The 15519-nt window shown below is 34.5% G+C and overlaps 1 protein-coding gene across 2 annotated transcripts in view; it reads left to right on the top strand.

The window, feature by feature from the left end:
* The window catches only part of SYCP1 (synaptonemal complex protein 1), a 148437-nt gene extending 134233 nt beyond the window's left edge, over positions 1-14204 (top strand). Inside the window, exons 30-32 of one of the 2 annotated variants that reach the window (XM_047783074.1) lie at positions 5794-5937; positions 13539-13628; positions 13725-14204. In XM_047783074.1, coding sequence (XP_047639030.1) covers positions 5794-5937; positions 13539-13628; positions 13725-13862 — 372 coding nt within the window. In that variant the 3' untranslated portion in view covers positions 13863-14204. The remainder of the gene's footprint in view (positions 1-5793; positions 5938-13538; positions 13629-13724) is intronic. The other variant, XM_047783076.1, reaches the window with a different exon arrangement.
* The last annotated feature ends 1315 nt before the right edge of the window (positions 14205-15519 follow it).

Here is a 15519-nt window from a genome sequence, read left to right as displayed (position 1 = left end):
GCCCTTATCCTCTCCTAGGAATTCAGAAGGTAGGATTGAAAGATTCCAAACTTGAATCATGCCTTGGTCTCTCTTGCAACCAGCCACATCCTGAAGCTATCTAGGCATCCTCTACTACTAAGTATTTCATTAGCTTAAAGTCAGTACAGTTGAAAGGAGCTCATTATGCATAATGAAAGATTCTCCTATCACACCACTGGGAACAAAGACCAAAAGATGCCTCCATCAACTCTGTCACTCAGGAAATTACAAGGGTTTTGGAAGTTCTGTGTCAGGAACCAAGGACGATACCAGATATATATTTCTTATAGTATTACACTGCCAATCATTTTTTAAAATTGTACCAATTTACATTCTGACTATCAATGAGTGAGAGTTCTGATTGTTGTATATCCTAGCCCACCACATGGTATTTTTCATCTTTTTGATTTTGGACATTCTGGTGGTGTGGTGACCTTACTTTTTGTTTCAAATGAACTTTAATTTTGCAATTAATTTCAGATTTACAGAAAAGTTACAAAGGTAGTACAGAGAATTCCTTTATATTCCTCACCCAGTTTTCCCCATTAACTGAATCTTATATTACTATGTTCATTTATAAAAACTAAGAACCATACATTTGTACATTACTATTAATCAAACTCCAGAGCTTTATTTAGATTACACATTTTTTCCATTAATGCCCTCTTTCTCTTCCAGGATCCAATCCAAGGTACCACATTGTATTTAATTGTCATGTCTTGATCTTAATTTTTAATGTAGGCATTACAGTTATAAACTTCTAAGGACTGATTTAACTATGTGATGTGTATGTTGTATTTGCCTTTTCATTCTTCTCAAAAATACTTCCTAATTTCCCTTGTAATTTGTTTTTGACCCATTGGCTATTTGGGAGTGTTACCACATTTCTGAATTTTCCTAAGTATCTTTCTAGCTGGTTTATAGTATTGTTCAAGTATTATATTTCCTTGCCAAACTTATGTCTAGTTGTTCTTTTCATTATTGAAAGTAGGAGTATGGAAGTCTCCTACTATTATTGTTGAATTATCTATTTTCCCCTGTTTTTAGTTAACGTATTTGAATGGGGCTATATTGTTAGCTGCATATATACTTATCCCAGTTATCTTTTCTTGATGGATTGACTCTTTTACCTTTATAAAATGTCATTTTTGTTTCTAATAATCTTTTTTAAAGTCTGTTTTATCTGATATTAAGTTAGCTGCTCTAGATCTCTTTTGCTTACTATCTGCGTGGTATATCTTTTACCACCTCTATATAGCCAACCTATTCATGTTATGAAATCTGAATTGTGTCTTTTGTAGATAGCATACAGTCGGATCACGCTTTTTTCTATCATTCATTCTGATAGTCCCTGCATTTTGATTGGACTGTTTAATCAACTTATATTTTCTGTAATCACTAATAAAGTAGAACTTAAGGCCACCATTTTGCTCTTTGTTTTCTGTATGTCTTATGTCTTTTTGCTCCTTTGTCTTTCCATTGCTGTTTTATTTTGTGTTAGATAGATATTTTATACCATTTTAATTATCTTGTTTTTTCACTATACTTTTAGAATCATTTTCTTAGTGATTACCTGGGAAGTATAGTTAACACTTTAACTTAAAATGATTAGCTTCAATTATCATCAGTGTAATTTCAATGCTGTATAAAAACTTTGCCCCAGTCAATCGGCTTAATTCCATCTTTTCTGTTGTGCTATCATTGTCATACAAATCACATATTTATACATCTTAAGCCCATTAGCATAGTATTATTACTTTATATGTCTTATGTTTTAAATCAGATAGGAAAAAAGGAGTTATAAACAAAAATATAATTATAATATCTTTTTAAATTATCTATGTAATTTCCTTTTCTGGGGCTCTTTATTTCTTCATGTGGATTTGAGTCTTGTGTTTTTTCATTTCAGCCTGAAGCACTCCTATTAGTGTTTCTTATGAGGAAAGTCTGCTAGTGACAGATTTCTCTCAATTTTTATTTATCTAGGAATATCATAATTTCTCTCTCTCCCTCTCTCTCTCTTTTTCATCTTTTTAGGGCCTCACCCTAAATGGCATATGGAAGTTCCCAGGCTAGGGGTCAAATCAGAGCTGTAGCTGCCAGCCTACACCACAGCCACAGCAATGCCAGATCTGAACCACATCTGCGACCTACACCACAACTCATGGCAATGCTGGATCCTTAACCTACTGAGTGAGGCCAGGGATTGAACCTGCATCCTCATGGATACTAGTTGGGTTCATTACTGCTGAACCATAATGGGATGTCCTCTCTTTCATTTTTGAAGGGTGTTTTTGCTAGATATATGGATGGTTTAGTAACAGTTCCTGCACTTTGGACATGGCAGCCCTTTTTTGATTCCCTGGTTTCTGGTGAGAAATCACTGTTAATATTATTGAGGATCCCTTGTATGTGCTAAGTCACTTGTCTCTTGCTACTGTCAAATTTCTCTCTTTTTTTTTTGACAGTTTGATTGTGATGTGTCTAGGTGTGGTTCTCTTTGATTTTACCTTCCTTGGAGTTTGTTGAACTTCTTGGACATGTAGATTAATTTTTATATCAAATTTTATATCAAATTTTTATATCAAATTCAGCAATTTTTTAAAAAAATATTATTTCTGGTCTCTCTCTCTCTGCTGTCATTCTGAAACTCCCATTATGTGTATATTGGTAAGTTTGGTGATGTCTCACAAGTCTCAGAGGCTCTGTTTATTTTTCTTCTTTCTTTCTTTTTTCTTTTTCTTCTTTCTCTCTCGCGCTCTTTTTTTTTTTTTTTTTTTTTTTGTTTCTCAGACTGGATTATATCATTTGATCTTCATGTTCATGGATTCTTTCCTCAATCTGATCAAATCTGTTTTTGAGCCCCTTTAATGAATGTTTCATTTCAGATTTTGTACTTTTCAACTCCAGAAGTTCTACTTGTTTCTTTTAAAAATAATTTCTGGAGTTGCCATTGTAATTGAGTAGGTTAAGAACTCAACATAGTATTTGTGAGGATGTTAGTGTGATCCTTGTCCTTACTCAGCGTGTTAAGGATCTGGTGTTGCTGCAAGCTGTGGTGTAGGTGGCAGATGCAGTTTGGATTCAGCTTGGCTATGGCTGTGGCGTAGGCCAGCAGCTACAGCTCCAATTTGACCCCTCGCCTGGAAACTTCTGCATGCCACAGGTATGGATGTAAAAAAAAAAAAAAAGTCTGTCTATTGACACCCAACTTGGTTTGACATTGTCTTCATACTTTTTTTTTTTTAGTTCTTTAGACATGATTTTCTTTAGCTCTTTGAACATATTTAAAATAGCTTATTTAAATTTTTTGTCTAGGAAATCCAATAGTGAGGATTCCATAAGGATAGTTTCTATTGTTGCTCCCTTACCCATTTATGGGCCATAATTTCTTATTCTTTGGATGTCTTAAAAGTTTTCTGGAAATCTAAACATTAAAAATAATGTAATGTGACAACCTGGAAATTAGATTCTCCTCTCTCCTCAAAGTTTGTTGTTAATGCTTCTACTAGTTTGTGTTTGTTTAGTGATTTTTCTAAACTAATTCTTATACAGTTTATATTCTTTGAGTGTGGTAAAGTCTCAACTTGGTTAGCCAATGTTTAGCTAATGTTTGAATAGAGATTTCCTTAAAAGTCCAGATCAATAAATCTTACAATCTTTGTCAAAGGAAAAAATGTTAGGGCATGCTTTTAACACAGCCAGATAGTGGACAACTCTATCTTAGCCTTCAGTTTCTGCTTTTATAGACCCTCAAGATGAGCCATAGGTAAGAGCTTAGGGCCTTCTCATGTCTTTCCTGTGCTTACTCACAGCCTTATCCGTGAACATGGTTTTCTATATTTCTAGGAATATATCAGAACTTTTAAAATCTCCAGTGGACATCTCATTTCTTGACTGTTTTTTTTTTTAAGGTTTTTGGTTAGTCTGTTTTTTGCTGCAATTGTCATTAATTGCCTCAGGGAACTGTGAAATTAAAACACTTGTTAGTAATTGTTTTTGACAAATGTTATTCCCTACCCCACACACCTCAAAGAGAAAGTTTTTTTTCCTTTTTTTTCATTTATAGTGATTTTTATTTTTTACATTATAGCTGGTTTACAGTGTTCTGTCAATTTTCTACTGTACAGCAAGGTGACCCAGTCACACATACATGTATACATTCTTTTTTCTCACAGTGTCATGCTCCATCATAAGTGACTGGACATGGTTCCCATTGCTATACAGCAGGATATCATTGATTATCCATTCCAAAGGCAATAGTTTGCATCTATTAACCCCAAAATTCCAGTCCATTCCACTCCCTCTCCCTCCTCCTTGGCAACCACAAGTCTCTTCTCCATGTCCATGATTTTCTTTTCTGTGGAAAGGTTCATTTGTGCCATATATTAGATTCCAGATATAAGTGATATCATATGGTATTTGTCTTTCTCTTTCTGACTTACTTCACTTACTATGAGAATCTTTAGTTCCATCCATGTTGCTGCAAATGGCATTATTTTGTTCTTTTTTATGGCTGAGTAGTATTCCATTGTGTATATGTACCACATCTTCTTAATCCATTCATCTGTCGAAAAACATTTAGGTTGTTTCCATGTCTTGGCTATTGTGAATAGTGCTGTATATATATGTATATTTTTTAACTGAGCGAACTCTTGAGTTGCATCAAGCAAAGACAGCCGTATAAATGAAGTCTTCCAGAGAACCACTAGACAGGTCAAATAATGACAACTCTGGAAAGTTTTGAAAGAGCTCCTAATTCTGTTTATCTATGTCCAGTGGCCAGGAATGTGGGCTGTTAATTTTTAAGGGTAACATAGAGCTAGAGACCAAGGCATGAGATAAGGAGCAGTTGAAATACCATTAATTTCCTGTTTTTACACAGGTTCAGCTATGGAAAAAAAAAACACTCTCCAAGTTGTGGTTAGCCTTTTGTTAATTTCCAGAGTTCTGAACAAGTTGATTCTGACTACTTTTATCGGCATTTTTATTGCTTTGTGGAAGAGCAAATTTCCAGAGCTCCTTACTCTGCCATTTTTGCTGATATCAGTGACTTAATTTTTAAAGATATTTTAAAAATTATAAAACTTACATATTACTATTTCAGGGGAATACTAAATATTGACTAATAGAATTACTTTACCAACAAAAGGTAAGCAAACTTATTTTCTCCTAATCACTAAGGATTCTTATAGAGAGAACCGAGCTCTCAGTTCTTTGGTCTTGATCATTGTTAGAAAAAGTAATGTCTCTCTTAAGATTGTTGACTTCTGAAGTTGAAGTTGGTCTATTTGTTTTTCTGTCTTTCTCCCCCTCATGTACTTCATATATATGTGAAGAATACCTGTCTATATATGTCTACTTCATATATACGCCAGTAGTAATGGAGAGTTACCGATTGCTAAAGCTTCAACTTGCCTTTATTTTTTTAATTAATTAATTTATTTATTTTTTGTCTTTTTGCCTTTTCTAGGGCCGCTTTTGCGGCATAGGAGGTTACCAGGCTAGGGGTGTAATCGGAACTGTAGCTGCCGGCCTCTGCCACAGCCACAGCAACGCCAGATCCAAACTGCGTCTGTGACCTACACCACAGCTCACAGCCATGCCGGATCCTTAACCCATTGAGCAAGGCCAGGGATCAGACCCACAACCGCATGGTTCCTAGTCATATTTGTTAACCACTGAGCCACGACAGGAACTCCCATCACTTGCCTTTATTAATAAATATGTTTTATTGGATGGGATAATGTATTGTTTTTCTTTTTTGGATAGGCGTATACTGTGAAGACACCAACAAAATCACAAATTCAGCAAAGAGAAAACAAGAATGTACCCATGGAAGAAAGTAATAAAAAGAGAAAAATGGTCTTTGAGTTTGATATTAATTCAGATAGTTCGGAAACTACTGATCTTTTGGTAAAATTATTACAAATAATCAGCATTTATTACTTGTTTACATTATTATAATATTTACATTATTTCTTTATATATAATATATGTGCATAGTATCTATTATTGCAAAACCTAAAAAAAGTAGAACTCTCCCATAACACAGACCCTATGCTTTTGCAGCATTTTTTTTAAAAAATGAGGGTTAGAAATAATCTTCCTAAAATTCAGAATACATGACATTTTGAAATACTTGATATATTAGTTGGGATATGAGATGACTAACCATCTTTTTTCCAGCAAAGTGTTATTTTCTGTTCCTTTTTTTTTCAAAGGAAGGTTAGGCAAATATTTTTGATTTTGCTGCAACAAAATTTATTATTCAAGCCTCATCTTGATTTTGTATATTATATATGTTCCTTGATTTTATAGCACTTATTGGTTGAAATCTATACCAAGGTATTGGTTGACAACTATAGCATTTCTATGATTCTTAAAGAGTTAATGTATTAAAGATGGCATGTTTAAGGAGGAGATTTCCCCTAGCAGTTTGTATCACCAGTTGCTCCCTACTGTGAGTATGTTCACACATATCCATATTTTCTAAAGGCATAACAATGATTTATTGGGAATAATTAAACTTCAACTTATTTAATTTAAAAACAGATAAGCCTCATTACACAAAATGGAGCAATATACCAAAGATTCTTAATTGCATCGTTCCTATTAAAACTGTTTGTATTATATCTCATAAATATGAGATCCTTCAAGCTTTTATATTGTTTTGGGATCCTCTACTTTCATTTTTTCTACAATAAGGAGTAGCTGAAGTCTTAAAATTGTAATTATTGACTTTACCTTATAGAAAAGCCCTACTCTAATAACTCTTTGTTTTATAGATAATGATTGACATTTTAATGATTAAAACTGTGAACCAGGCACTGTTTTAAAGAATTTACACAGATTATTTCAGTTATTCCTTAAAACAATCTCATGCTTTAGAAGTATAGAAAGAGTTTCTATTCCAATTTTACAGATGAGGAAACTGAGTCACACTGGTACCTTGCCCAAGGTCACATAGCTAGTAAGGCATGGAGCCTTACAAAAATTTGAACACCAACAGTCTGGCTCCATAGCCTGTGTATGTCATTGTACATAAATTGCAAATTGAAGGTAGTGGATTAGGAAATGCCAGGAGTCCATTTCTCCACCAGACAACAGTTGTACTTGCAGAAGCTGTCTAAAGTAGTTTATTTTGGAACTCTGATGAGTATTTGAATGCTTGTGCCTTCCAGAGGGAAACTTGGCAAGTAAAATTATGGTCAATTTTGATCAATTTCAGCATTAAAAGTAGTAGTAGCTATGTATCACCCAACCCATAGCCATATCATAAGCAGCTGTGCTCATGTATTGCTGGAGCCAGGGTGACCAATAAGGACCTTGTCCTCCAAATATCAGGGTTCAGTGTTCTGATTGCTGATTGCTCCATCTTATCATTGAGATACAGATAACAGAAACTGGCTGCTTGTTTAAACCTTATTGGCTGAAGTGTCTTCAAGAGGATTTAAACAAACTGTAGTTATCTCTTTTTTTCCCCCTCTTTGAGGACCCAGACATTTAAGGATTAGAACATTCAAAATCAATCACCTTTACAGGGCATTTAGAAAGCTATTATACATGCCTAGGGAAAGGCACAGGCTCAGAAAAAATCTTAGAAGATCTGAAATTTTCACCACAGGCTTATCTGAGGCACAGAGATACCTTCAACATTAAAACAAAAAGCAAAACAAATCTAAATAAATAACAGACCCTGGGGAAGAGGAAGAATTTCATTTGCAGATATTTTAGTTTACAATATTAAGAAAATCTAGTTTTCAACAACAACAACAAAAAAATCACAAGGCATGCAAAGAAAAGGAAGGTATGGCCTACTGAGGAACAAAAGCTATCAACAGAATGTTCTTGAGGAACCTCAGTTATTAGACTTCCTAGACAAAGACTTTAAAACAACTGTGTTAAAGATGTTCAAAGAGCTAAAGGAAGACATAGACAAAGGCAGAAAAATGTATGAATAAAGTGAGAATACCAATAAAGAGAAATTATATAAAGAACCAAGAAGAGGAGTTCCCGTCGTGGCGCAGTGGTTAACGGATCCGACTAGGAACCATGAGGTTGAGGGTTTGGTCCCTGCCCTTGCTCAGTGGGTTAACGATCCGGCGTTGCCGTGAGCTGTGGTGTAGGTCGCAGACGTGGCTCGGATCCCGTGTTGCTGTGGCTCTGGCGTAGGCTGGCGGCTACAGCTCCGATTCGACCCTTAGCCTGGGAACCTCCATATGCCGCGGAGCGGCCCAAAGAAATAGCAAAAAGACAAAATAAAAATTTTAAAAAAAATAAAAAAAAAAAGAACCAAGAAGAAAGTTTACAATTGAAAGTAAAGTAATTGAAATGAAAGGTGTATTAGGGGATTCAAAAGTAGATGTAAGTAAGCAGAAGAAATAATTTATAAATTTGAAGACAGGGAAATAAACTATTGAATATGAGCACAGAAAAAAGAATGAAGAAAAGTGAACAGAGACTTGTGGGACACCATCAAAAGGTCAGTATGTTGGTGTGGAAGTCCAAGAAGGAAAAGAAAGGAAGAGAAAGGATATTTGAAGAAATGCCTGAAAACTTTTCAAATCTTAATGAAATAAATTAGTCTACAAATCCAAGAAGCGCAATGAATTCTAAGTGGGTGGACTCAAATAGACTCACATGAAAACACATAACCTATTGAAAGACAAAGAGAATCTTGAAAGCAGCAAGAGAGAATCAACCTACCACATACAAGTTACCCTCAGGAGGATTATCAGCTGATTCCTCATCAAAAACCTTGGAGGCCAGAAGGCAGCAGGTTTTATATATTCAAATTGCTGAAAGAAAAAAAAGTTGTTAACTAAGAATTCAGTGTCTGGCAAAACTGTCCTTCAAAAATGGTGGAGAAATTAAGATATTCTCAGATAAACAAAGCTATTCTAAGTTGCCACCAGACCTTCTTGTCAAGAAATGCTGAAAGGAGTTGTTCAGGTTGAAATGAAAGGATGCGACCAGAGTTCCTGTCATGGCTCAGTGGTTAACGAATCCGACTAGGAACGATGAGGTTGTGGGTTTGATCCCTGGCCTTTCTCAGTGGGTTAAGGATCTGGCGTTGCTGTGAGCTGTGGTGTAGGTTGCAGATGCGGCTCAGATCCTGCGTTGTTGTGGCTCTGGTGTAGGCCAACAGCTACAGCTCCAATTAGACCCCTAGCCTGGGAACCTCCATATGCCATGGGAGCAGCCCTAGAAAAAGTAAAAAGACAAAAAAATAAAAATAAAATAAAAGATCTCTGCTAAAGTTAAATACATGGGAAATTACAAAAGCTGGAGTTCTTATAATTTTGGTTTCTATCTTCACTTTTTATTTTCTACATTTAATAGACAAGTGCATAAAAGTTATTAATCTATGTTACTAGGAACACAATATATAAAGATGTGATTTTTTTTTTTTCATTTTTGACTGCCCTGTGGCATATGGAGTTCCTGGCCAGGGATCATATCCAAGCTGCAATTGCAACCTAAGCCCCATCTGCAACCTAAGCTGCAGCTTTGGCAACTCCCAGATTCTTAACCCACTGTGCTGGGCCATGGATGGAATTTGTGCTCCAGAGCTCCCAAGATGCTGCTGATCCCATTGCCCAACAGTGGCAACTCCAAGATGTAATTTTTGATATCAGTAATGGGGAATGTAGCTGTATAAGAGCAGTTTGTGTGGGCTATTGAAGTGAAGTTCGTATAAATTTAAAATAGATACTATAATGTTTGGTTATTAAACATAATCCCCATAATAACCACAAAAAAATCTATAGAACATACACAAATGGACATGAGAAAGGAATAAAAACATTTAAATGCCAAAAAAAGTCACCTAAATACAAAAGAAGACAGTAATGGAGAAAATGAGTGACAAAAGAACAACAAAAATCCATTTAAACCTTATAGAAAACAAATATCAAGAAAGGCAAAAGTTGGTCTACCTTTTTTTTTTCTTTCTTTTTTTTTTCCTTTTTAGGGCCACACCTGTGGCATTTGGAAGTTCCCAGGCTAGGGGTCAAATTGGAGCTGCAGCTACCAGCCTATACCACAGCTTCAGCAATGCAGGATCTGAGCCATGTCTGTGTCCTACACCACAGCTTGTGGCAATGCCAGATCCTTAACCCACTGAGCAAGACCATGGATCAAACCCTTACCCTCATGGATACTAGTCATGTTGGTAACCCACTGAGCCACAAGGGGAACTCCCTTTTTAATCTATTCTTACTCAGTAATTAGTTTAAATGTAAATTGATTATATTCTCCAATAAAGAAACATAGGTTGGCAGAATTGATTTTGGGTTTTTAAAATTATATATATATAGTTATATATATATATATCTAGTAGAGACTAATGATAGATCTAAATTGGCTACATGTGAATGTATGAAAAAGATATTCATACAAATAATAATCAAAAAATATGTGGTAGTATCTGACAAAATAGAGTTTTAAGTCAAAAACTATAAGCAAATAAGGACATTATATATTTTTAAAAGGTTCAATACAGCAAGAAATTATGGCATTTTTACATTTACACACATAATAAGAGACCCTTAAAATATATGAAGCAAAAGCTTTATAGAATTGAATAGAGAAATAGACTGTTATACATTAATAGTTGAATACTTCAATACCCCACCTTTAGTAATGTATAAAACAACTAGGCAGAAGATAAATAAGGAAATGGAAAACTGGAACAACACAAACCAAACATTTAACAGACATGTATAGAACTCTCAGTCCAACAGCAGAATATACATCCTACTAAAGTACATATGGACATTCTCCAGGATAGACCATATAGGTCCCAAAATAAGTCTCAATAGATTTAAAAAGATAGGCATCATATTAAGTATTTTCTCAGACTACAAAGAGATGAAGTTAGAAATCAATAAGGAACATTAAAAAATTCATGAATTTAGTAAGTTAACACACTACTAACCAATGGACATGAGAAGATTTCACAAGGGAGGTTTGACTTAGTGATGAATGAAATGAAAACTATACACCAAAACCTATGTGAGACAGAAAAAAACTGCTCAAAAGGAATGTATAGCTATAAATTCCTAGATTGAAAAAGAAAAAAATCAATAAACTATTTTTACACCTTGTGGAGCTATGAAAAAAAATCAAACTAAATCCAAAGTTGAGAGAAGGTTAGAGTGGATATAAGCAAATTAGAGAAAAGAACACAGCAGAAAAAAAAAATCAATGAATGCAAAATTTGTTTCTATGAAAACATCAACAAAATTGACAAATTTTTAATTATACTGACCCCAAAAAAAGAGATGCAAATAACTAACATCAGAAATTTCAGAGATATAAAGAATACTGTGAATAATTACATAATAACAAATTCGGTAATATAGGAGAAATAAACAAATGGAGAAATTACTTGAAACATAAATTACCTAAATGCCTCAAGAAGAAGCAAAAAAAACTCATCAGACCAATAACATGCAGAATTTCATTTAGTAACCCAGAACCTCCCAACAAAGTGCTGGACCAGATGATGATTTTATTGGTGATTTTTATCAAACACTTAAAGACCTAACACCAATCCTTCTCAAACTCTTCCAAAAAATTGAATTGTAATTCATTCAATAAGAGTAGCATTACCTTCATACCAAGGCCAGATAAGGATATCACAAGAAAGAAAATTGCGGACCATTATTCTTTTTGAATGTAGATGCAAAAATCCTCAACAAAATATTAGCAAGTCAAATACAATAGCATTTTAAAAGGATCATTCACCTTGACCAAATGAGATTTATCCAAGAAATGCCAAGGTGGTTCAATATAAAATCAATGTGATACATCACATTAATAGAACAAAGGAAAAAAATTCACATGATCTTCTCAATTGATAAAGAAAAGACATTTGCCAAAATCCGACATCCTTTCAATATCAAAACTCTCCTAAAGCTAGGATAGAGGGAAAATTCCTCAGCATGGTAAAGGATAGGAGTGAAAACTTAAGCTCACATCATACTCAATGACGGAAGACTGAAAGCTTTCCTCCTAAGATTATGAAAGACAAGGATGCCCACTTTCACCATTGCTAGTCAACATTGTACTGGAAGTTCCAGTCATAGGTTTTAGCTATTAGACAAGTAGAAAAAAAAAAAAAAGTCATTCAAATAAACAAAAGGTAACACTCTAACTTGTGTATGCCATGATTTTATATATGTGTGTGTGTGTGTGTGGAAAATCACAAAAAGGCCACAAGAAAGCTTCTAGTGCTAATAAGGGAACTCAACAATGTTGAAGGGTATAAGAACCAACAAATGAAAATCAGTTATGTTTCTATACACTAGCAATGAACAGTCCAAAAAGGAAATTAAGAAGATAACTCCATTTACTATACCATCAAGAATAATTAAATACTTAGGAACAACTCTAGCCAAGAAGGCATGATATTTATACACTGAAAATTATAAAACACTGCTGAAAGACTTAAAGAAATTTTAAAAAATTCCATGTTCATGGATAAGAAGACTTGTCATTGTCAAGATGTCAATACTACTGAAAGCAGTCTACAGTTTCAACACCATCCCTATGAAATTTCCAACAGCCTTTTTGTCAGAAATGGAAAATTTGATGTTCATATTTATACAGAATTGCGAGGGGCCCCAGATAGCTAAAACAAAGATAACATTAGAGGACTCACAGTTCTTGACTGAAACTAACTGCAAAGCTAGTAATTAAAACACTGTAGTACTAGCATAAATATAGATATATACATCAATGTGATAAAAGAGAGAGCCAAGAAATAAATCTTCACATATATAGTGAGTTGATTTTTGACAAGTGTGCCAAGATTATTCAATGGGGAAAGGACAGTTTTTCAACAAATGGTGCCAGGAAACCTAGATATCAACATATCAAAGAATGAAGTTGGATTCTTAACACTGTATATAAAAATTGACTCAAAATAGATCAAAGATCTAAATCTTAGGGCTAAAATTGAAATTCTTAGAAGAAAACATCGGAGAAATCTTTGTGATGTTGAATGGCAAGGACTTCATGGATATGGTCAACCAGCATACATAGACAAAGAAAAAAGAAAAGGCATTCCCTGACATACGATACTAAATAATTATTAGCTATTATTATTATTTGGGAAAATATAAATAAATTGATAATTGACCATGTTTGTAATTATAGGATTATAGATGCTTTTTATAAAGCCTAAGTGTTTGAATAAGCTGGGGAAAAGGGGAAGTAGTAGTGTAAAGACTCTGAAACTGAAATAGAAATAAGTTGAAAAACACTATTCATAAACAACTTGTATTCCGTATAACCTTTCAGGTACATAGTTAATAGAATCAAAAATTAGGTCCCTTTTTGGGAGATTGAAGATTTATTTTGTCATTGTTGTCTTTCTTCAGTCTTTTTATCTTTTTTCTCCATCCCCCTTCTCCTCCATCTCCTCCTCATATGTGGTATGTAGACATTTTAATAATACAATATTATCGGTGGCAGTCCCCAAATTATATTTTACATTTTTCTTTAAGAGCATGGTTTCAGAGGAAGATACATTGAAAAAACTATACAAGAATAATAATCCACCAATTTCTCATCTTTGTGTCAGAACACCAAAAAAGGTAGTTTTAAAATTTTATTTCAGAGAGCAGATTTCAAAAGCTGTATTTAATTCTTTCTTCTTAGTTAAATACATTGTGATTTTATTTTCTATTCAGACCCCTTCATCTCTGACAACGCCTGGATCTACACTGAAGTTTGGAGCTATGAGGAAAATGCGAGAGGACCGTTGGGCTGTAATTGCTAAAATGGATAGGAAACAAAAACTAAAGGAAGCAGAGAAGCTGTTTGTTTAATTTCAGAAAATCAGTGTAGTTAAGGAATCTAATAGCATCAAATTAATTTTTTTAATTCTTATTTTCTAAAGAGCCAACATTTTCTGAAACTGAGACTTTTCAATATTTGCATAAGTAATTTGTTTCTTAGATTTTGGCCTAAATGCAAAGTAACCACAAGTTACTTGAAAACTTGTAATTCTATTCAGATAATTAGATGATTATAGTTTGTTTTTACCTTTTTGTATTCATGAAAGCTGTTTAAGCTAAGTTTTCACATTTGTAAAGTTATTCATTGAGTACACAAACACATTATTGAGATTTACTACTTATTCTTTACTATTAAAATATTTTGGATGCAAATAAATACATCTCATTGACTCTGTGAGGTCATCTTAACAGCTAATCTTTATAATTTTACTAATATTTATTTTTAAAATCTTGAGGTCATCTTAGTTAAGTTTCACAGTTCTGAAGCAGGTTTGGTTTATCTATTTATAAAATTAACAAATGCCTTGAAGTTGCAGGAAAAAAAGGCTCAATCAGTATGACTTCCTAAAATTATTTATTCAGCATTCATTAGGCAAGTATTTATTGATTGTCTCCTAAGAGTTAAGCACAGTTCTAGATAGTGGGGATGTAACTGTCGACTTAAATACAAAACCACAACCTGGAAATTGAGAGTTAAAGTTTTATTTGAGATAAAATTAGGGCTTAAGCCTGGGAGAAGACAGCATCTCAGGTAGCCCTGAGAAAACTTCTCCAAGGAGGTGAGGAGGGAGCTAGGATATATAGCAGTTTTTGCAATAAAGGGAATGTGGTAGGAAGAAAGGATTTACAGAAAACCAGTTTCTATGGGAAGATGAAAAGGTCTGGGCTTATCAGAATCACTTCTTTGATGTGCACTTTAGCTATGGGCCAGTATTCTTTGTTTTCCCTGAGTTCCCTTAGGGCTCACCAGATCACCCTTGGGAGTGGCTGCACTCGTGGATGACCATGACATCTTTTGTCCACTTAACTACAGCCCAGGAGGCAGTATTTCAGATAGCTCTGAAACACCATCCCAAAGAGGAAAGGGGAAACATCAAGATATATGTGATAAACGTGAAGGGGGAGGTGCATGCCACCATGCACACATTTTACAGAAGTTTGCTGCTGGTCTTTTGAAGGTTACTTCTAGTCACAACAGTCGTCATGAAGGATTTTAGTGTTTTTCTAGATATGAGGAGATGCAAGAATTTGGCTCATAAAGTCTAAAAATATCTATCTGAAGACCTGTTCTTCCAGTTTTCCCAGGGCACAGAATGCTTCACTCCTGGTTTCCACCTTGAGCTCTGCTTAGGGTATGCTGCAGGTTGGCAGCTGCAGTGGCTCATGATTTAATCCATGTAGAGGCAGATGGCAGGTGCCAAACTTCAGATCACACAACAATGAACAAAACAGAAATACCTCTCTGTTTTTCTACAGCTTATATTTTAATGAGGGGAAATAGGCAATAAACAAGGAAATCACACATAGTATATTAGTTAATGATAATTGCTAAGGAGAAATAAAACAAGGAAGAGTACTAGGGAGTATTGAAGTTGAAATTTTTTGTAGAGTGGCCCTCACTGAAATTACTTTTTTTTTCCTTCTTTTTGCCATTTCTTGGGTTGCTCCTGTGGCATATGGAGGTTCC

The sequence above is a fragment of the Phacochoerus africanus genome, chromosome 6, assembly GCF_016906955.1.
Source record: "Phacochoerus africanus isolate WHEZ1 chromosome 6, ROS_Pafr_v1, whole genome shotgun sequence".
In the NCBI taxonomy this organism is placed as follows: domain Eukaryota; kingdom Metazoa; phylum Chordata; class Mammalia; order Artiodactyla; family Suidae; genus Phacochoerus; species Phacochoerus africanus.
The sequence above is the reverse complement of the archived record's forward strand: the minus strand, read 5'-3'. Positions and strand labels throughout refer to the sequence as shown.